Source organism: Haliotis cracherodii, unplaced genomic scaffold (genome assembly GCF_022045235.1).
Source record: "Haliotis cracherodii isolate W230 unplaced genomic scaffold, xgHalCrac1.p SCAF_6, whole genome shotgun sequence".
In the NCBI taxonomy this organism is placed as follows: domain Eukaryota; kingdom Metazoa; phylum Mollusca; class Gastropoda; order Lepetellida; family Haliotidae; genus Haliotis; species Haliotis cracherodii.
This window is the reverse complement of record NW_027266319.1, coordinates 61,025,422-61,042,314: the sequence shown is the minus strand read 5'-3', so window position 1 is coordinate 61,042,314 and position 16,893 is coordinate 61,025,422. Positions and strand designations below refer to the sequence as shown.

The 16,893-nt window shown below is 41.2% G+C and overlaps 1 protein-coding gene across 4 annotated transcripts; it reads right to left on the bottom strand.

Moving 5' to 3' along the window:
• Nucleotides 1-802: 802 nt before the first annotated feature.
• Nucleotides 803-14,601, bottom strand: LOC139446750 (cytochrome P450 1A5-like). 4 transcript variants are annotated; one of them, XM_071228057.1, is made up of 11 exons: nucleotides 14,509-14,601; nucleotides 12,476-12,669; nucleotides 11,203-11,280; nucleotides 10,746-10,844; nucleotides 10,295-10,388; nucleotides 9,131-9,289; nucleotides 8,251-8,459; nucleotides 7,506-7,634; nucleotides 6,083-6,187; nucleotides 4,882-5,016; nucleotides 803-1,716 (listed from the first exon to the last, which is right to left on the bottom strand). In XM_071228057.1, the coding sequence occupies exons 2-11, from the start codon at nucleotides 12,630-12,632 to the stop codon at nucleotides 1,370-1,372; spliced, it is 1,512 nt and encodes a 503-aa protein (XP_071084158.1). In that variant the 5' UTR covers nucleotides 12,633-12,669; nucleotides 14,509-14,601; the 3' UTR covers nucleotides 803-1,369. The 4 variants fall into 4 exon arrangements, with proteins under 4 accessions (XP_071084158.1, XP_071084159.1, XP_071084160.1 ...); XM_071228058.1 differs by lacking the exon at nucleotides 14,509-14,601 and adding an exon at nucleotides 13,542-13,766; XM_071228059.1 differs by lacking the exon at nucleotides 14,509-14,601 and adding an exon at nucleotides 13,037-13,118.
• Between the last annotated feature and the right edge of the window lie 2,292 nt (nucleotides 14,602-16,893).

Below are 16,893 nucleotides of genomic sequence, written 5' to 3'. Positions count from 1 at the left end.
ATGTATGGGGTTTAACGTCGTGTTTAGGATTGTTTCACAGACATAGCGACGTGCATGCACGTGTGTGTGTTGCTGTTTGTACTTGTCTGGAGGGGGCACGGGTGGCCCAGTCGTCTCAGGCGCCGCAATTCGCTGTGCAGAGTTGCGTCCCTTGGGCACGCCAGAAACCTATGATTGTGGGTTCGAATCACAGTTCGCCCCGATTATGTTTCTAGGTTTGTCAGAACCATACCTGCTCGTGGGTTTCACCGAAGTGGTGAACGTCTGAGACATGCATCACTTCGGGCTATCCTCCCACATTAGTGCTTGAGTGAGTAAGTATGGTTTTACGCCGCTTTTAGCAATATTCCAGCAATATCACGGCGGGGGACACCAGAAATGGGCTTCACACATTGTACCCATGTCGGGAATCGAACCCGGGTTTTCGGCGTGACGAGCGAACGCTTTAACCTCTAGGCTACCCGACCGCCCCTCCTCCCACATTAAGCTGACACGCCGTGATATGACTGGAATACTATTAAAAGCGACGTTAAACCCAACTCACTCACTCACTCACCCACACACTTGTCTGGACTTATGCCGGTTTAACAGAGCCAGACCATTGATCTTGACATCCCATGCCTGTGTAACATGGATACTCCACTTGGACACACATACTTATACTGTTAGAGGTAACGGAGAAACCTTTCTAACCTGCAATCAAGGAGAGTGAACATATACATTTATTAAACAGTATTAACACAAACACAGCTGAAACTGGCAAAACATTGTTGCAAATGAACCTCAAAAAGCCATATAGAAAATAGACATCAGTGATTGAAAAGTGCAAAATGTAAAATGGATGTGAACCTAAAATGGTCTGTAAACCACTGATTCTTACAAACGTAAAAGTCATGTGTGATGATGATTAACGCCCATAAGATCATAATGTCAGCTAGATAACGCCGTGTGAGGTAATACTGAAGGTGAGTGAGTGAGTGAGTGACTATGGTTTTACGCCGCTTTTAGCAATATTCCAGCAATATCACGGCGGGGAACACCACAAATGGGCTTCACACATTGTAACCATGTCGGGAATCGAACCCGGGTATTCGGCGTGACGAGCGAACGCTTTAACCTCTAGGCTACCCGACCGCCCATCTATAGCTTAGTATCAATATTTGTTCAGACAACTTTCAAGCCTCACACATTGGCGTGATTTCCAGTATGTAATCCATCAGAGCAATGACGACATTTTTGCACCTTTAATTATCAGCAGCTAACCTTGAACATTCATAACTGACACGGAAACACTTTGCATTACAAAATGTTAGTTGAAAAGTTATCATATAAATATAAGTCCATGTCTGGTCCTATATTTTACACAATTTTAACTTCTCGATTTGGCGACAATTTGGTATCTGCCTGGGGTATTGAGTGCTCCTGTACTCCGTGGCTCGAAGTCGTGCTGTGTTCCTGGGGCAAGTGAAATGGTGAATACTCTCAGAATTCCAGCGAGAAAGAGGTGAAGTTCAGGCTTGGCGACAGTCTCGCCGAGACAAACTCTCCTTCCGGCAGAGAACGGAAGCCAGCTTTCTGGTTTGGGACCCATCTTCCCCTCCGAGTCTAGGAATCTTTCAGGTTTAAACGTATTGACGTCCTCCCATTGGTCAGCGTCAAAGTGCAAAGCGTCGTGGTTGATAAACACCATTGTACCCTTGGGAACATCGTATCCACCTGCAATGACACGACATCATTTACTGTATGTCACTCTACGGATGACATGAGTTTTCTTTGATAATATCTTCACTTATATCATCAATATTTTCACCACTATCATCATCATCATCATCATCATCATCATCATCATCATCATCATCTTTTGCAGCATCAGTCATTCCTACAGGTAATAGTTTCACGTTCATCTTCACTGCCATGACAACCTGAGAAATGAGGTGTATAAGCACCATACTAGTTCTTTATTTCAACATGCATGTGCAATTTCCGTGGTGCGTAACCTTTGTTTGATCAAACAATATTATCTCAATATACTGTATAACCCACAAACTGTTCTGAGGACAGGTGTAATGTCATTTAATAGTCCGGACTTAAAATTACGCTGGTTTTACTGTTCTAACCCACACAGATGCCATGTCGCAGTGTACTGTCTCCGAACCGATCAGCTGATATATTCACTACGCAATGTAGGCAACATGTATTACAATGGGTGGAATGACGGACGCTAATGGTAACCACTGTTATAATTTCTCATTCGTCGTCATAACTTTTACATTCTTATCAATATACAGTCATCACTGGTGTGATCATAGTGTCTGCACTGATGTCAGTCATATTCGTTATAAACGGTAGTAATTCAAAGTTACCTTCCTCATTATAATCATCCTCATATACAGAAGCATCACACTTAGCAGCATCAGTGTCAATGCTATCCAAGAGACAAGCAGATACATCAAACACTCAGCGTCGTCAGTGTCAAGACGACCCAAGACAAGATCATTAACTTCACACGCTTAACAGCATCATTAGTGTCAAGATGACCAAAGACAAGATCATATACATCACACGCTCAACAGCATCAGTGTCCAAATTATCCTGCTCATACGCAAATACATCGCACACTCAGCGTCGTCAGTGTCAAGACGATCCGAGACATGATCAGAAACTTCACACGCTTAACAGCATCAGTGCCAAGATGACCCAAGGCAAGATCCGATACTTCACACGCTCAATCAGTGTCCAAATTATCCTGCTCACACGCAAATACATCGCACACCCAGCGCCGTCAGTGTCAAGACCATTCAGGACACACGCGGATGCAACACACACTAAGCAACCAGCATCAACGTCAAGACGACCCAAGACAAGATGAGAAACTTCTCACGCTCAACAGCATCAGTGTCAAGATGACCCAAGACAAGATCAGAAACTTCACACGCTCAACAGCATCAGTGTCAAGATGACCCAAGACAAGATCAGAAACTTCACACGCTCAACAGCATCAGTGTCAAGATGACCCAAGACAAGATCAGAAACTTCACACGCTCAACAGCATCAGTGTCAAGATGACCCAAGACAAGATCAGAAACTTCACACGCTCAACAGCATCAGTGTCAAGACGACCAAAGACAATAACTCGTACATGACATTCTCAACAGCACCAGTGTCAAGACAATCCATGACACCACCAGATACTTCACACGCTCAACAGCATCAGTGTCAAGACAATCCAAGACACGACCAGATACATCACATATTCAATAGCATCAGTGTCAAGACAATCTAAGACACCACCAGATACATCACATTCTCAACAGCATCAGTGTCCAGACAATCCAAGACACGAACAGATACATCACATACTCAACAGCACCAGTGTCAAGACAATCCATGCCACCACCAGATACTTCACATGCTCAACAGCATCAGTGTCAAGACAATCCGAGACACGACCAGATACATCACATACTCAACAGAATCAGTGTCAAGACAATCCAAGACACCACCAGATACATCACAAGGTCAACAGCATCAGTGCCAAGACAATCCGAGACACGAGCAGATATATCACACACTCAGCAGCATGAGATGCTAAGGCAATCCAAGACACGAGCAGATACATCACATACTCAACAGCATCAGTGTCAAGACAATCCAAGACACCACCAGATACATCACATACTCAACAGCATCACTGTCAAGACAATCCGAGACACGAGCAGATACATCACATACTCAACAGCATCAGTGTCAAGATAATCCAAGACACTAGCAGATACATCACATACTCAACAGCATCAGTGTCAAGACAATCCGAGACACGAGCAGATACATCACACACTCAACAGCATCAGTGTCAAGACGACTCAAGGCAAGGTTAGATACATCACATACTCAACAGCATCAGTGTCAAGACAATCCGAGGCACCACCAGATACATCACAAACTCAACAGCATCAGTGTCAAGACGACCCAACACAAGATTAGATACATCACATACTCAACAGCATCAGTGTCAAGACAATCCGAGACACCACCAGATACATCACACACTCAACAGCATCAGTGTCAAGACAATCCGAGACACGAGCAGATACATCACATACTCAACAGCATCAGTGTCAAGACAAACCGAGACACGAGCAGATACATCACATACTCAACAGCATCAGTGTCCAGACAATCTAAGACACCACCAAATACATCACATTCTCAACAGCATCAGTGTCAAGACAATCCGAGACACGAGCAGATACATCACATACTCAACAGCATCAGTGTCAAGACAATCTAAGACACGAGCAGATACATCACACACTCAACAGCATCAGTGTCCAGACAATCCAAGGCACCACCAGATACATCACATTCTCAACAGCATCAGTGTCAAGACAATCCAAGACACGACCAGATACATCACATTCTCAACAGCATCATTGTCAAGACAATCCGAGACACGAGCAGATACATCACACACTCAACAGCATCAGTGTCCAGACAATCCAAGGCACCACCAGATACATCACATTCTCAACAGCATCAGTGTCAAGACAATCCAAGACACGACCAGATACATCACATTCTCAACAGCATCAGTGTCCAGACAATCCAAGACACCACCAGATACATCACATACTCAACAGCATCATTGTCAAGACAATCCAAGACACGACCAGAAACTTCACACACTCAACAGCATCAGTGTCCAGACAATCCAAGACACCACCAGATACATCACATACACAACAGCATCAGTGTCCAAAAGATCCAACTCACATGCAGATACATCCTACACGTTCCCTATTTAAGTCAATATAACCATGCCCACAGCAAGTCCGAGCGCTGTTATCAACACTCAAATGTGTGATCATGTGCAATACCTACCAACTGTGGTATCGCACAGGGTAGAATGAGGAACACCAGTGGGGGCTACTGTCCTCATCCTCATGACCTCGTGTAGCACTGCCTCTGTGTATGGAAGCCTGTCCCTGTCCGAAACGTGAACGTTGAGATCGGGATCTGCAACCATAGCAATATTTGGTAACATTAAGACAATAGTTAACCCGTTTATGAATGTGTATATTTGTGTTTTGTTTAATATGTTATTCTATCATGAATTTTGGTCTATTGTTTATCAAGGGAACGAAGAAATTGATAAAATACTCATTTCAAAATCAAGGCTATGTTTGTTCCTAATAGGACCCTCAACTTTGACAAGTAGCAAATGACTGATAACTTTGTGCTACCCGTAAAGATTCGGGAATTGATCTTCAGCATCCATGGTCGGATGGTCAGGTTCATACATGTCATCGCATCCCAACTGCGCTGAACGATTCACGTAGATTGTTTACAATACGCCATCATATAGCTGGAATATTGCTAAACTACAAACACTCAGCTTTTGCAAGCAATAAGTGGTTGATAATAATGCTTGAAGTGGTCCTATACGACCGAGATATTATTGTCTCGGGACATTTCAAAGTGAACACATTTCATGTATCTATAGCGAGCACAGAGGTTTTGCATACATTTTTCTTAATACAGATATCAAATTAATGATGTTGGACATTTTAGTTAGCTAGATTCTATCGACATTATCCACGTTTCAGAAGGTAAAAGTTCTCGGATCCCTAGTGTATAATCGTTAAATTGGTAAGTTCGATTCTAACTAATGATTAAAACCCATATATAATCACCTGAAATTCATTCCCTTTTCAATACTTTGAATACCCCTTCGCTTAAGGTTTTATTTCCTGTAATCAATGATATGTCTACTGAAATACCGGTACGGTACATGTACATTCCATGAGGCAATAATTAGTCCACAATGTCATGAGGAACGGTGTTTGTGGTCTGTTCCAAAGAACCCAACCATGGAGAAACAATGTATTAATTTGAGATGAAGATGTAAATGAATGAGTGAGATTATCTAAATAATAAGAGTTAATACCGGTAACAAAATACCACCCCACCCCTCACCCAATCCCCAAGCCAATGCTCCACCCATATCTCCAATCCACACCTTTCAAGATGTGCTACAGATTTAACTGTTGGCAATATTAGCACTAGATTTCTGAAAACGCACCAATAACAGAATCCACCTCTGCTTGTACCTTCTTCTGAATATCAGGATGTAGAGCCATGGTGAGGAGAGACCAATGTAGTGTGTTCCTGGTGGTATCTGTTCCAGCTGAAATATTAGATTATTGAGCTATGATCATTTTTTTATAAATACCTTTTGTAATTCTGTTAATACGTCGTCGTGAAAACCATACGAGGCGTCATAGGCCATACAATAGAACGATAGACAGCCGTCAAGTACAAGTGTCATGACCAGATCAATCAGGACAATCCTAAGAGATGTCTGAAGTATATGGTTGGTTATCCAGTACCAATTACCGGGACGATCCTACTCTGCGATTAAAGGAATCTCTATAAAGATTATTATTCAGCATGACTACTGTGGTGCAATATCACCAGCAGAATCCGCCTGGTTGATTATTCTGTGTTTGTTTGTTTGTATGTTTTGTTTCATGGCAGTCTGTACATAATCGAGTTGTGTCAACACAATCCAGTAATTGACACTATGAGCATCGATCCACACAATTGGGATACAATGACATTCATCAACCAAGTCAGCGAGCCTGATCATCCGATCCCGTTAATCGCCTCTTACGACAAGCATGACTTGCTGAAAAACAATTTTAACCCGGAATCGTCACGGGACGACTGAGGGATTAAAGGATTCTCTCTATAGATAATTGTTCAGGGTGATCACTATGGTGAGATATCACCGGCAGAATCCTACTGATGATTTAAAGGATTCTTTTATAGATGATTGTTTAGGATGATATACTATATATTGATATATTACCCTGAGAATCATGCTGAGAAGTGAGACGAATCTCTTCAAGAGAGGTTGTCGTGTTCGATTTTCACGGTCGGGTTTCACCAGGAGGAGGAAGAGGGGGCATAAGAGGATTCTCTATACAGTTGTTAAAGACACCTGGCACAAGTTTACCGTGGCGTAGGTTCCGACTGTAGAAAGGTATGAGTTACTTGCATTGTTCTGCCTTTTGTTTCAGGAAATTGTTTGTACATTATCAATTTGTTTGTACATTTATCGTAGGGAATACATGTGCACCTGCGAATGACCCATGTCAGGGGAAGGTTTCAAGTACGTTTTACCATCTACCATCAAGACATATCTGATTAATTCCATCATCAACATGGTCACACACGGAAGAGGGACACGATGACGCAGTCAACCAAAATACAAATTGTAACAACAAGCATGTGATACTGAGGACCTATTCGGAATCTCGGAGGACCTATTCGGAATCTCGGAATCCCGGTATGTCTCTACCATGTGATCGTCAAGTGAGATGTTCATGAACCTAGCCAGAAAACAAAAACTTGCAGTGTATCTCAACCAGTACACGAAATGTGTATTGTCGTATACATTATTCAAACTGTCACAGTTTTATGATGTCCCATTTAGCACTTACCAACGACCAGGTCGTTGATTGTCTGGACCATGTGTGTGTTTGTGATCTGTGACATCAGGGTTGGGTCGTCCTCCTCCTCAGCCTCTTTCTGAGCTAGTATCAAGGCGTCTGTAAAGTCCCGTATCTCATCTGTAACAGCAATAACAATCAGATTCTTATTTTGTCCCCTAATTCATATATAAGTGATCTGTATTTTCCGTGTGAACTTGAGAACCCCGTTTTTTTTATTTGTTTTCTCATATGTTTTACTCTTATTGTTCCTTTCTTTCTTGATCGCAGAACTACCACTTAACAACTTTGGCTGTGTTACTTTTCTTCTTTACACTGAAACACTGAAAAATGTAATTTTCGGTGTTTCTCCAAACATATATATTTATGTTGTATTCCTCAATCAATTACTAGTATTTAAGTAGGAGGGAGCTACATGATTAAACAGTATTTAAAATGTAATTTTGTTTGGACATCTGTCTATGCCACTAACGCAAATAGTAGAGATATGGTGTTATTATTTAAGGTCATGTAACCAATACCAACCTTCCTTGGTATTGTACTCCACATTTAGTTAAATCTCAACACACATTTCACAGAAGATCATAGAATTATTGAAGCAAAATAAATTGTTAATAAGAAGTGTTGCATTTTCAGAGTACATATACATGTTTATGACGAAAAGAAATTATCCATTTGCCAATCAATTAATTTCTGTCAACACTGATATAAGTGCAATTAAGTATGGTTGCCGAACCCTTTTTGAACGTTTCTCTGTGGGCAGCAACTTCGATCCTGACGGCCTCTGTTATCCTTCCTGCCATACCAACAACACGTCTAAATTTCGGCGTAGGACACAGATGAAGCAGGGGAATTACATCTTCGAGAAAACCATCTCCCGATTCCTTCATGAAATTGTCTAGGTTGACAACGTATGTTTTATAGATTTCAGAGTCTGTATTTTCGCTAGAATTGAAAAAGAGTGTTGGTAAGTTTGATTTCGTGATGCAGGTCACAGACGTTTACCACTTTGACGAAACCCACGAGAATGGATATGGTACTGACAATCCAAGAAAGATATTCAGGGCGAATCTGAGAATCGAACCCATGATAATAGGTTTCTGGCACGTCTAAGGGACGTTACTCAACACAGCGAGTTGCGTTGCCTTAGAAGACGTGGGTGATGGGTGATCATGGAGTACATGTCAAAACGTGAAAGCACTTGATTCATATTCGTATCTCTGTCATACATATTACATTATCAATTGATGTTCCTTAATCTAAATAATATTAATGTTAAACAAAATACGGTAACACGTGAATATATTACAGATGAGTTAATTTGTGTGTTCAGTAAGACACAATAATATATAATTGAATGAAACATTTGTGATTGTTGTGTTTACTACATCACCCAAGTTTCTCTGGAGTTTCATCAAAAAACATGAAATTTACAACTTATTACCAAAAAAACAGACTTAGAACTATAACTTATCTGTGTCAACAAGTACATGAAAAAGACAACATTGTGTTCGAACTCAGATAATACCCAAAGAACAACGTTACTTTTTGTTTTAAAAAAGCACATCTAAGTCCTCTGTCTTTTTGTTTTAAAAAAGTGGCAAAGATAAAATTACCTGATTTTATTGAACAACATTCCTGTCATCACGTTGGAGATCGCAAGTGACAGGTAGGGGAAAGGATCAAAGGCTCCTGGTTCCTTTCTCATCAACTTTGTAGATGTTTTGAGGGATTGGGACACTTTACGACTCAGGTTATCTCCCCTGAGATAGTGCCTAAAATATAAATTATTTTTTATAAACCTATTTCCAAATCTTAACATGTGTTAAATTCCAATGTATTTTGTAGTTAAACAATGATTGTGACTGTTGTGATGGCACTATGTGGAAATTTCCAGTAGCTAGTTAGACTATATATAAGGGGCAAGAGCGTGCCTCTCGTATCTCTTACACATTTCATTACATTAAGGCCAAATTTCGTGTGAGGATCACTCATCACCTCGGATTTCCTGCATCGGCCATCTCGTAATATTGACCGCTGTTGCCGCTGGGTGAACATACAATTATCACTGACCTTTGCTATCACCAATGTATTTTTGTATTTGATACTGACCACTGCCATAATACATATTACATACTGTCATTGAATATTGTAATAACACCCTATTGTGTACTGCCATTGTATTTGCTGTGCAGTAATTTGTATTTATTTGTAAACCTAGTTAAATTTTTTAATGTAATCATTGATTGTAAAGTACTTGGTTTCACACTAAGTTCTTTCATGTACGGATTTCTGGGTTAGCATTTTGTTTCAATTTGAGAATCGACATGTAACACAGGGTATTATGCTGTGATGGACTCATGTAACATAAAGGTATTACAAACTATTTCATTTATATAAATTGAGGATTAATCTTGAAATAATATTAGGATATATTGTCTCATTCTCTTCATCAACAAGCGTTGGTTCGTTTAACATAACATTATATTATTACGGCCACGATATCAGTTTGATACTAGTCTCCGTTTGATCCTCAACGTCAACGGTTGCAAGTGTCAAGATTTCATTTTGACATGACATGTGCGATAAGGATACCAGACAGTGAAAACATTTTTGCATAAAATATTTGCTATATTGTCTTCACCGTGTCATTCTAGGTTAGCAGAAAAACATTATTGTGTGAGGCGTCAACCACTATGACTGAAAATATTAATAATAATGATATGATGATAATAATGACGCCGACGATAATGATGATGGTGATGATGGTGAACGTTTACCTCAGGGCTTTAGATGCTATTTTCCTGTGCAACTTCCACGTTGGGCCGTACGATGCATTGGCTATGTCTTTTCCTCCCTCAGTAATCACATTAACTGTAAAAATGTACTTCCTTTAAATAGCATCATACATGTATGGCTGATATGCTATCACAAATATTTGCCGAACAGCTACCACATATTATGAGAAAGTCCGGATTGTTTGTCCCGAGTGAGTTAATTGTGGAAATGCCTTCTGTGACCTCACGAAGTTGCCAATAAGCGTGAAGGTAACATTATACTGGTTATTGAGACTGACTGAAATATGTTTATCGAAGCCAACGTCGTTATGGATAATAAGCATATTATATTCGAAGGAAATTAGCTGTGGTTGTAATTTTCTCTTTCAAAGCATATTATAAAAGGAAGTTAAAGAACATCTGTTTTCACGTATATCTTCCTGTAGTTTCTCACCAAAACAAATGTCAGTCCTCCCGGCAAAGTCTGCTTGTCTTGTAACAAGAGCCTCTGTTACCACATCGATTCGACTCAAAACAACTGCAATCCGATTACCTGTAAAATTATTATGTCAACTTCTATTACTGTATGTGAAAACTTACATAGTATATATTATGATTCAATGCTATTTCTGACCATTCAGGTATAGCCGTGATAACCCACAGCATTTACATCACGGAAACTGCAGACGCATTTCTTCATTATTGCTCGATTATGCAGCGTATGATATACATATTGTGTTATGACATATATCCTGAATCAATACGCCGGTTCGAATGACAAGACGCTAACGATAGACGTCCAATCCTAACAAGCTCTTTCGACATGGACTTTAGCCGTAATATCACAGTACTCTACTTAACTTTTGACACTCGTCAAAATTATTGCACCATCGTCAAGCAGGCAAACTTACCCAACATAATCTTCATAACTGGACCGTACGTCTTGCTCAAATCACGGAATTTCCGAAACAGGAGACCCCCTTGTAATTCTGAAAAACATGATATTCCGAAATTTCGTGGGGTGGTTTTGTAGACTACTGGTTAAAGCTATGGCTCGTCACGCCAAATGCTCGGTTGTAATGTGCGTGTAGCCTATCCTGGTGTCCGCTCACTCACTCACTCACTCGCTGAGCCGTCGTCTTCTACACGTAGACTGCACAAGTATTGAACAAATTGATAGAAGTATGAGTGTCATTACAATTTACCCTTCCCGTGACGATGTGTACAGGCAAAGCCATGTACACTGATAGTACCTTCAACCTCGCATACTTGTAACATGTGATAAAGGTTAACATGTCCCAGTCACAAGGGGGATGGATCACAAGCCAGCAACCCACATAAACGTGTCAGCTGCCCTGTGATATATAGGGATTCTCTCCAGTTAACATGAGTCGGTAATGTAGCTCTGCCTCTGAGTGTTGCTACTTTTATGGGACCCGTGAAGATCCGGGTTGGAATCGACGATCATGATGTCAATCACTGGATTGTCTTGTCCAGACTCGATTATTTACAAACCGCCGTATAGCTGGAATAATGCTGAGTGTGGCGCTAAGCAGCAAACAAACAAACAAAACATTTATGGAAGAGAGTTGACATTTTTCATGGAAGAAGACACGTTCAGATTCATTATTCATTCAAGCATTCTGAATCATGAATTATAGACTATGAACAAGACTTTTTTCCTCAAATAATTATCATAAAATATTGCTGATATTTGCAAAATGGAATAGATATGGGTTTATGAACAAACAAATAATAAAATCAGCAATACAGATTATCATAATTAGATTTTCATCCCCGACGTGAAAACCAATAAATATGATAGAATGACTTCTTTCATAAAAGAAGCATTAATTGTCGGTACCTATTAATACATTTAATATGATTAACCCTAACATTACCCTAACCGCAAACCCTTAAAGAAGCATAAATCATCGACACATAGTCAACCGTTAAACAAAATACATTCTATCAGTTACACAGTTGGTATATTTTACCCTCCCGTCAAGTTAAATAATTCATGCAGTGATAGGTTATTAAAACCAGTTTAAGTTTTGAACACACAGATATCAGGCTTAGTTTCTTTAATGATCTCTTTACCGATGTCAAACAAAACATAATCATCTAAACATCTTGAAGCTGACCAATGATGCTGAAGAAAAATGAGCATAAAAAGTCTTTCACCCAAAATGTTTCCTAGGAGTGGCCATCCTTTGGGTCCGGGCGGCAAGTTGTATCGCTTCTTGAAGAGGTTATGGGCGATCACACCAACCACAACCCCAACAACAAGAGCCTGGGTTACCACCGACTGTGGCCACAACTGCAGTAACCACTCAAACATCGTCCCTGTTTAGAAGTCACTTCAGCTGTGCTTGTTTCTGAAACAAAGTGCATCATTTAGTCAAAGCATGTCTCAGAAATACATATAGATACTGCACTTATGCTAGATTTCACTTTGTGGTCAAAATTACGTCTACAGACAAGGGACGTACAGCATCCCTTACACAAAGCCATCTTAACAGTGATTAATTTGATAATACCAAGCCTCTTGGCTTCATTTGTTTGATGTAAGTATAATGGGGATCAGTCTGGGACCATTTGCAATATGATGTTAGCACTGAGGCTATTGTCTATGCAAACAAATGCTGAATTGTCAAATAGACAGTTATATAGCATAAAACAAAAGAGGAAATCCTACACATTAAAAATTGTATATAATTACATATATATAATAATCTCACATACCAGTGGATTTTCGAGAGAGAAATAAATGAGTTGGCTATTACCTCAGGGCGAACAGTCAACTGGTGTGGTGTGTCTGTTTATGGGGCCGGTATTGGGCAATACCGGCGCATGTTCTATATACTCACCCGAACGCTAAGCGACACAGGTATCTGATTGACCTACATTTGCGGTAACATAATGGTATTGATCGGCTAGTCAAGCTGACCCAACAGTTTTCTACTCTAATAAATCAGAATCTCAAGGAAAGAGACGTGACGAAAGTGTGTGTGAGGTTAGCTGGTGCCCGGCACCTGACGTGTATCAATGGTAAACATCAATGATAAATATATATATAACGTTAGCCTTAAATCCTTATATGGCGTGACAGAAAATATGATCTTAATATAGACACAGTCCAATCACATCGAGTATGTGTGACGAGTCGAGGTTATACAGTATTGTACTATTTCATAGGACAGTGTGTACCAGGTTTGCCTTTTACGGCTACACAGATAGCATGACATACCTGAGTTGTTTGCTTCGGCATTTTCGAGTTTATCTGAGTCATACAGCAGTGAACTTGTGTCTGTCAATCACGGACAAGGGCTGCCCTGTTTATCGTCAACGCAGGAGAGTCGCTACTGTGTTGTAGTGCAGGGTCGTAGTTGCAGGTAAATAGATACAGGACATCTTTACAGGGTGTGAGTGGCTAGTATGTAGTGACACGGTTGAAGTCAGGGTGTAGTTACATTTAGTACTTACATAGTCGTAGATACAGAGTCGCACGTACAAGGTGAGATCAGTTGATATGAGGTTTAACGTCGCGCCAAAGATTATTGCACTTATATAGCGACGTACATGTGTGTGCCTGCGTGCGTGCCACTGAGATTCCATACCTTATTCTTAACACGAATAATCCACTCAGACACAGTACTGACTTCTATCCGACCAGTCCTTGTTTTAGCCCCTTAATGCCGAGCGCCAGACAGGGTAACAACAAGTACCATCTTTTTGATATGACGCGACCGGGGCGGGCGGTCTACCACTAGACCACGGAAGCGGTCTGCAGGTACAAGGTAGTAGTTACAGGGTGGTAGTTACGTGTATGTTGTTACAGGGATGAAGTTACAGGGCTGTAGTTACAGAGTCGCTGTTATAGAGTGATAGTTACGGAGTAGTATTTACAGGGCCGTTGTAAAAGGGTTGAAGTCCGACCCGAGAGAAAAACGACCAGTACAACAAATATTATCCACCTTAATCTGTTTCCAAGGGGCGGTCGGGTAGCCAAGTAGTTAAAGCGTTCGCTCGTCACGCCGAAGAACCGGTTCGTTTCCCGACATGGGTACAATGTGTGAAGCCCATTTCTGGTGTCCCCGTCGTGCTATTGCTGGAATGTTGCTAAATGCGGCGTAAAACCATACTCACTCACTAAACTGTCTCTAAAACATAAATATATTCCAGCTCTTAAACGTCAAATACCATTCGTTACTCACCTGAACAGACAGTCCCCAGAGGAGGAGTGAGTGAGTGGCTGAGTGAATCGTGTGTTACGTCTGTCAGCAATTGTCAAGCACACGGCAGCTTCTGCAAACAAACCAGCACTTGATAGCATGATTCAGAATTAACCACTTTATATACACTGTTGTAGAGCTCCACATTACTATATATGGTACAGGAGAGTTATTCTACCCGCAATGACTACTCGTTTTGTAAGCATTGCCCAAATATGGTTTGTGAGCAAGATTTGTGATACGAACCGTACTGAGACATCCTCTATTTATATTCCTTGTGTTGCTGCGGTGAAAATAGGTCAAAGATCGATGTACACGGGCTATCACGTAGTTTGTGCTCACACCTGTATAACTTGTATACATCGGCCTTCTTCCATATCATTTGTCGTAGCACTACGCTTGTTTGTTAACATGCTCCCTGTAGGGGAAATTATATATATGTTGTTTTTGGTGGGTTTTTGTGTGAGTATGTGTGCTTGTGTGTGTGCTTGTGCTTGTGTGTGTGTGTGTGTGTGTGTGTGTGTGTGTGTGTGTGTGTGTGTGTGTGTGTGTGTGTGTGTGTGTGTGTGTGTGTGTGTGTGTGTGTGTGTGTGTGTGTGTGTGTGTGTGTGTGTGTGTGTGTGTGTGTGTGTGTGTGTGTGTGTGTGTGTGTGTGTGTGTGTGTGTGTGTGTGTGTGTGTGTGTGTGTGTGTGTGTGTGTGTGTGTGTGTGTGTGTGTGTGTGTGTGTGTGTGTGTGTGTGTGTGTGTGTGTGTGTGTGTGTGTGTGTGTGTGTGTGTGTGTGTGTGTGTGTGTGTGTGTGTGTGTGTGTGTGTGTGTGTGTGTGTGTGTGTGTGGTGGTGTTAACGCCCATGAGATCATAATGTCAGCTAGATAACGCTGTGTGAGGTAATATTGAAGGTGAGCGAGTGAGTGAGTGAGTATGGTTTTACGCCGCTTTTAGCAAAATTCCACCAAAATCACGGCGGGGGACACCAGAAATTCGTTTCACACATTGTACCCATGTCGGGATTCGAACCCGGGTCTTCGGCGTGTCGAGCGAACGCTTTAACCACTAGGCTACCGACCGCCCCTAATATTGAAGAGATGTGTAAACCTAGATTAAGTTTATAAAATCCGCGAGCACGGGTATTGTTGTGCTGCTCCTGCCACTGCAGAGTTCATGGCAGCATCTGCACCCACAGGACTCCTGTCTCCCCCACCTCTCCTCCAACACCCCCTCCCCAAGTACAGAAGAAATGCAAAAGTTCCCACCGCCTGTGTCTGAAATAAAGTCTATAAGTTCATCGGTAATAGAGAATAGGCTCAGGATATGCTCGTGGCAACTGCGCTGTAAACCACCAACCTGTACCACAACCCAGTTAATACACCCATATTCCCTTAACCCCCCGACTACAATCCTGTATACGACTATGTAACTACTAATCTGTAGAGGTTAATAAATTTAAGTTTTCATATCACGCCCCATATCAACCCGAGACCCCCATATCAGCCCGAGACCCCACTATCAGACCGAGACCCCCATATCAGAAGATACAGGGTTATAGTTAAAGGAAAGTAGTAACAGGGTCGCAGGTACAGGGTTACAGTTAAAGGATAGTAGTAACAGGGTCCCAGGTACAGGGCTACAGTTAAAGGATAGTAGTAACAAGGTCACAGGTAAAGCGTTATAGCTAAAGGCTAGTAAGTAACAATGTCGCAGGTACAGGGTAACAGTTAAAGGATAGTAGTAACAGGGTCCCAGGTACAGGGTTATAGTTAAAGGATAGTAGTAACATGGTTACAGGTACAAGGTTATAATTAAAGGATAGTAGTAACAGGGTCGCAGGTACAGGGTTACAGTTAAAGGATAGTAGTAACAATGTCGCAGGTACAGGGTTGTAGTTAAAGGATAGTAGTAACAAGGTCCCAGTTACAGGGTTATAGTTAAAGGATAGTAGTAACATGGTCCCAGTTACAGGGTTATAGTTGTAGGATAGTAGTAACAAGGTTGCAGGTACAGGGCTACAGTTTAAGGATAGTAGTAGCGATGCCGCAGGTACAGGGTAATAGTTAAAGGATAGTAGTAACAGGGTCACAGGTAGAGGGTTACAGTTAAAGGATAGTAGTAACATGGTTGCAGGTACAAGGTCATAGTTGTAGGATAGTAGTAACATGGTTGCAGGTACAGGGCTACAGATTAAGGATAGTAGTAGCGATGCCGCAGGTACAGGGTAATAGTTAAAGGATAGTAGTAACAAGGTCCCAGTTACAGGGTTATAGTTGTAGGATAGTAGTAACAAGGTTGCAGGTACAGGGTTGTAGTTAAAGGATAGTAGTAACATGGTTGCAGCTACAAGGTCAAAGTTGTAGGATAGTAGTAACAGGG

Bases quoted from the DNA above. Each gene is read 5' to 3' on its own strand.
- LOC139446750 (XM_071228057.1), bottom strand. From the start codon at position 12,632: ATGTTTGAGTGGTTACTGCAGTTGTGGCCACAGTCGGTGGTAACCCAG. The intron at 10,389-10,745 runs GTGAGAAACTAC...ACATTTTTACAG, and splicing joins GAGGACTGACATTTGTTTTG to TTAATGTGATTACTGAGGGA. The intron at 5,017-6,082 runs GTGCGTTTTCAG...CTATGGTTGCAG, and splicing joins AGAGGTGGATTCTGTTATTG to ATCCCGATCTCAACGTTCAC.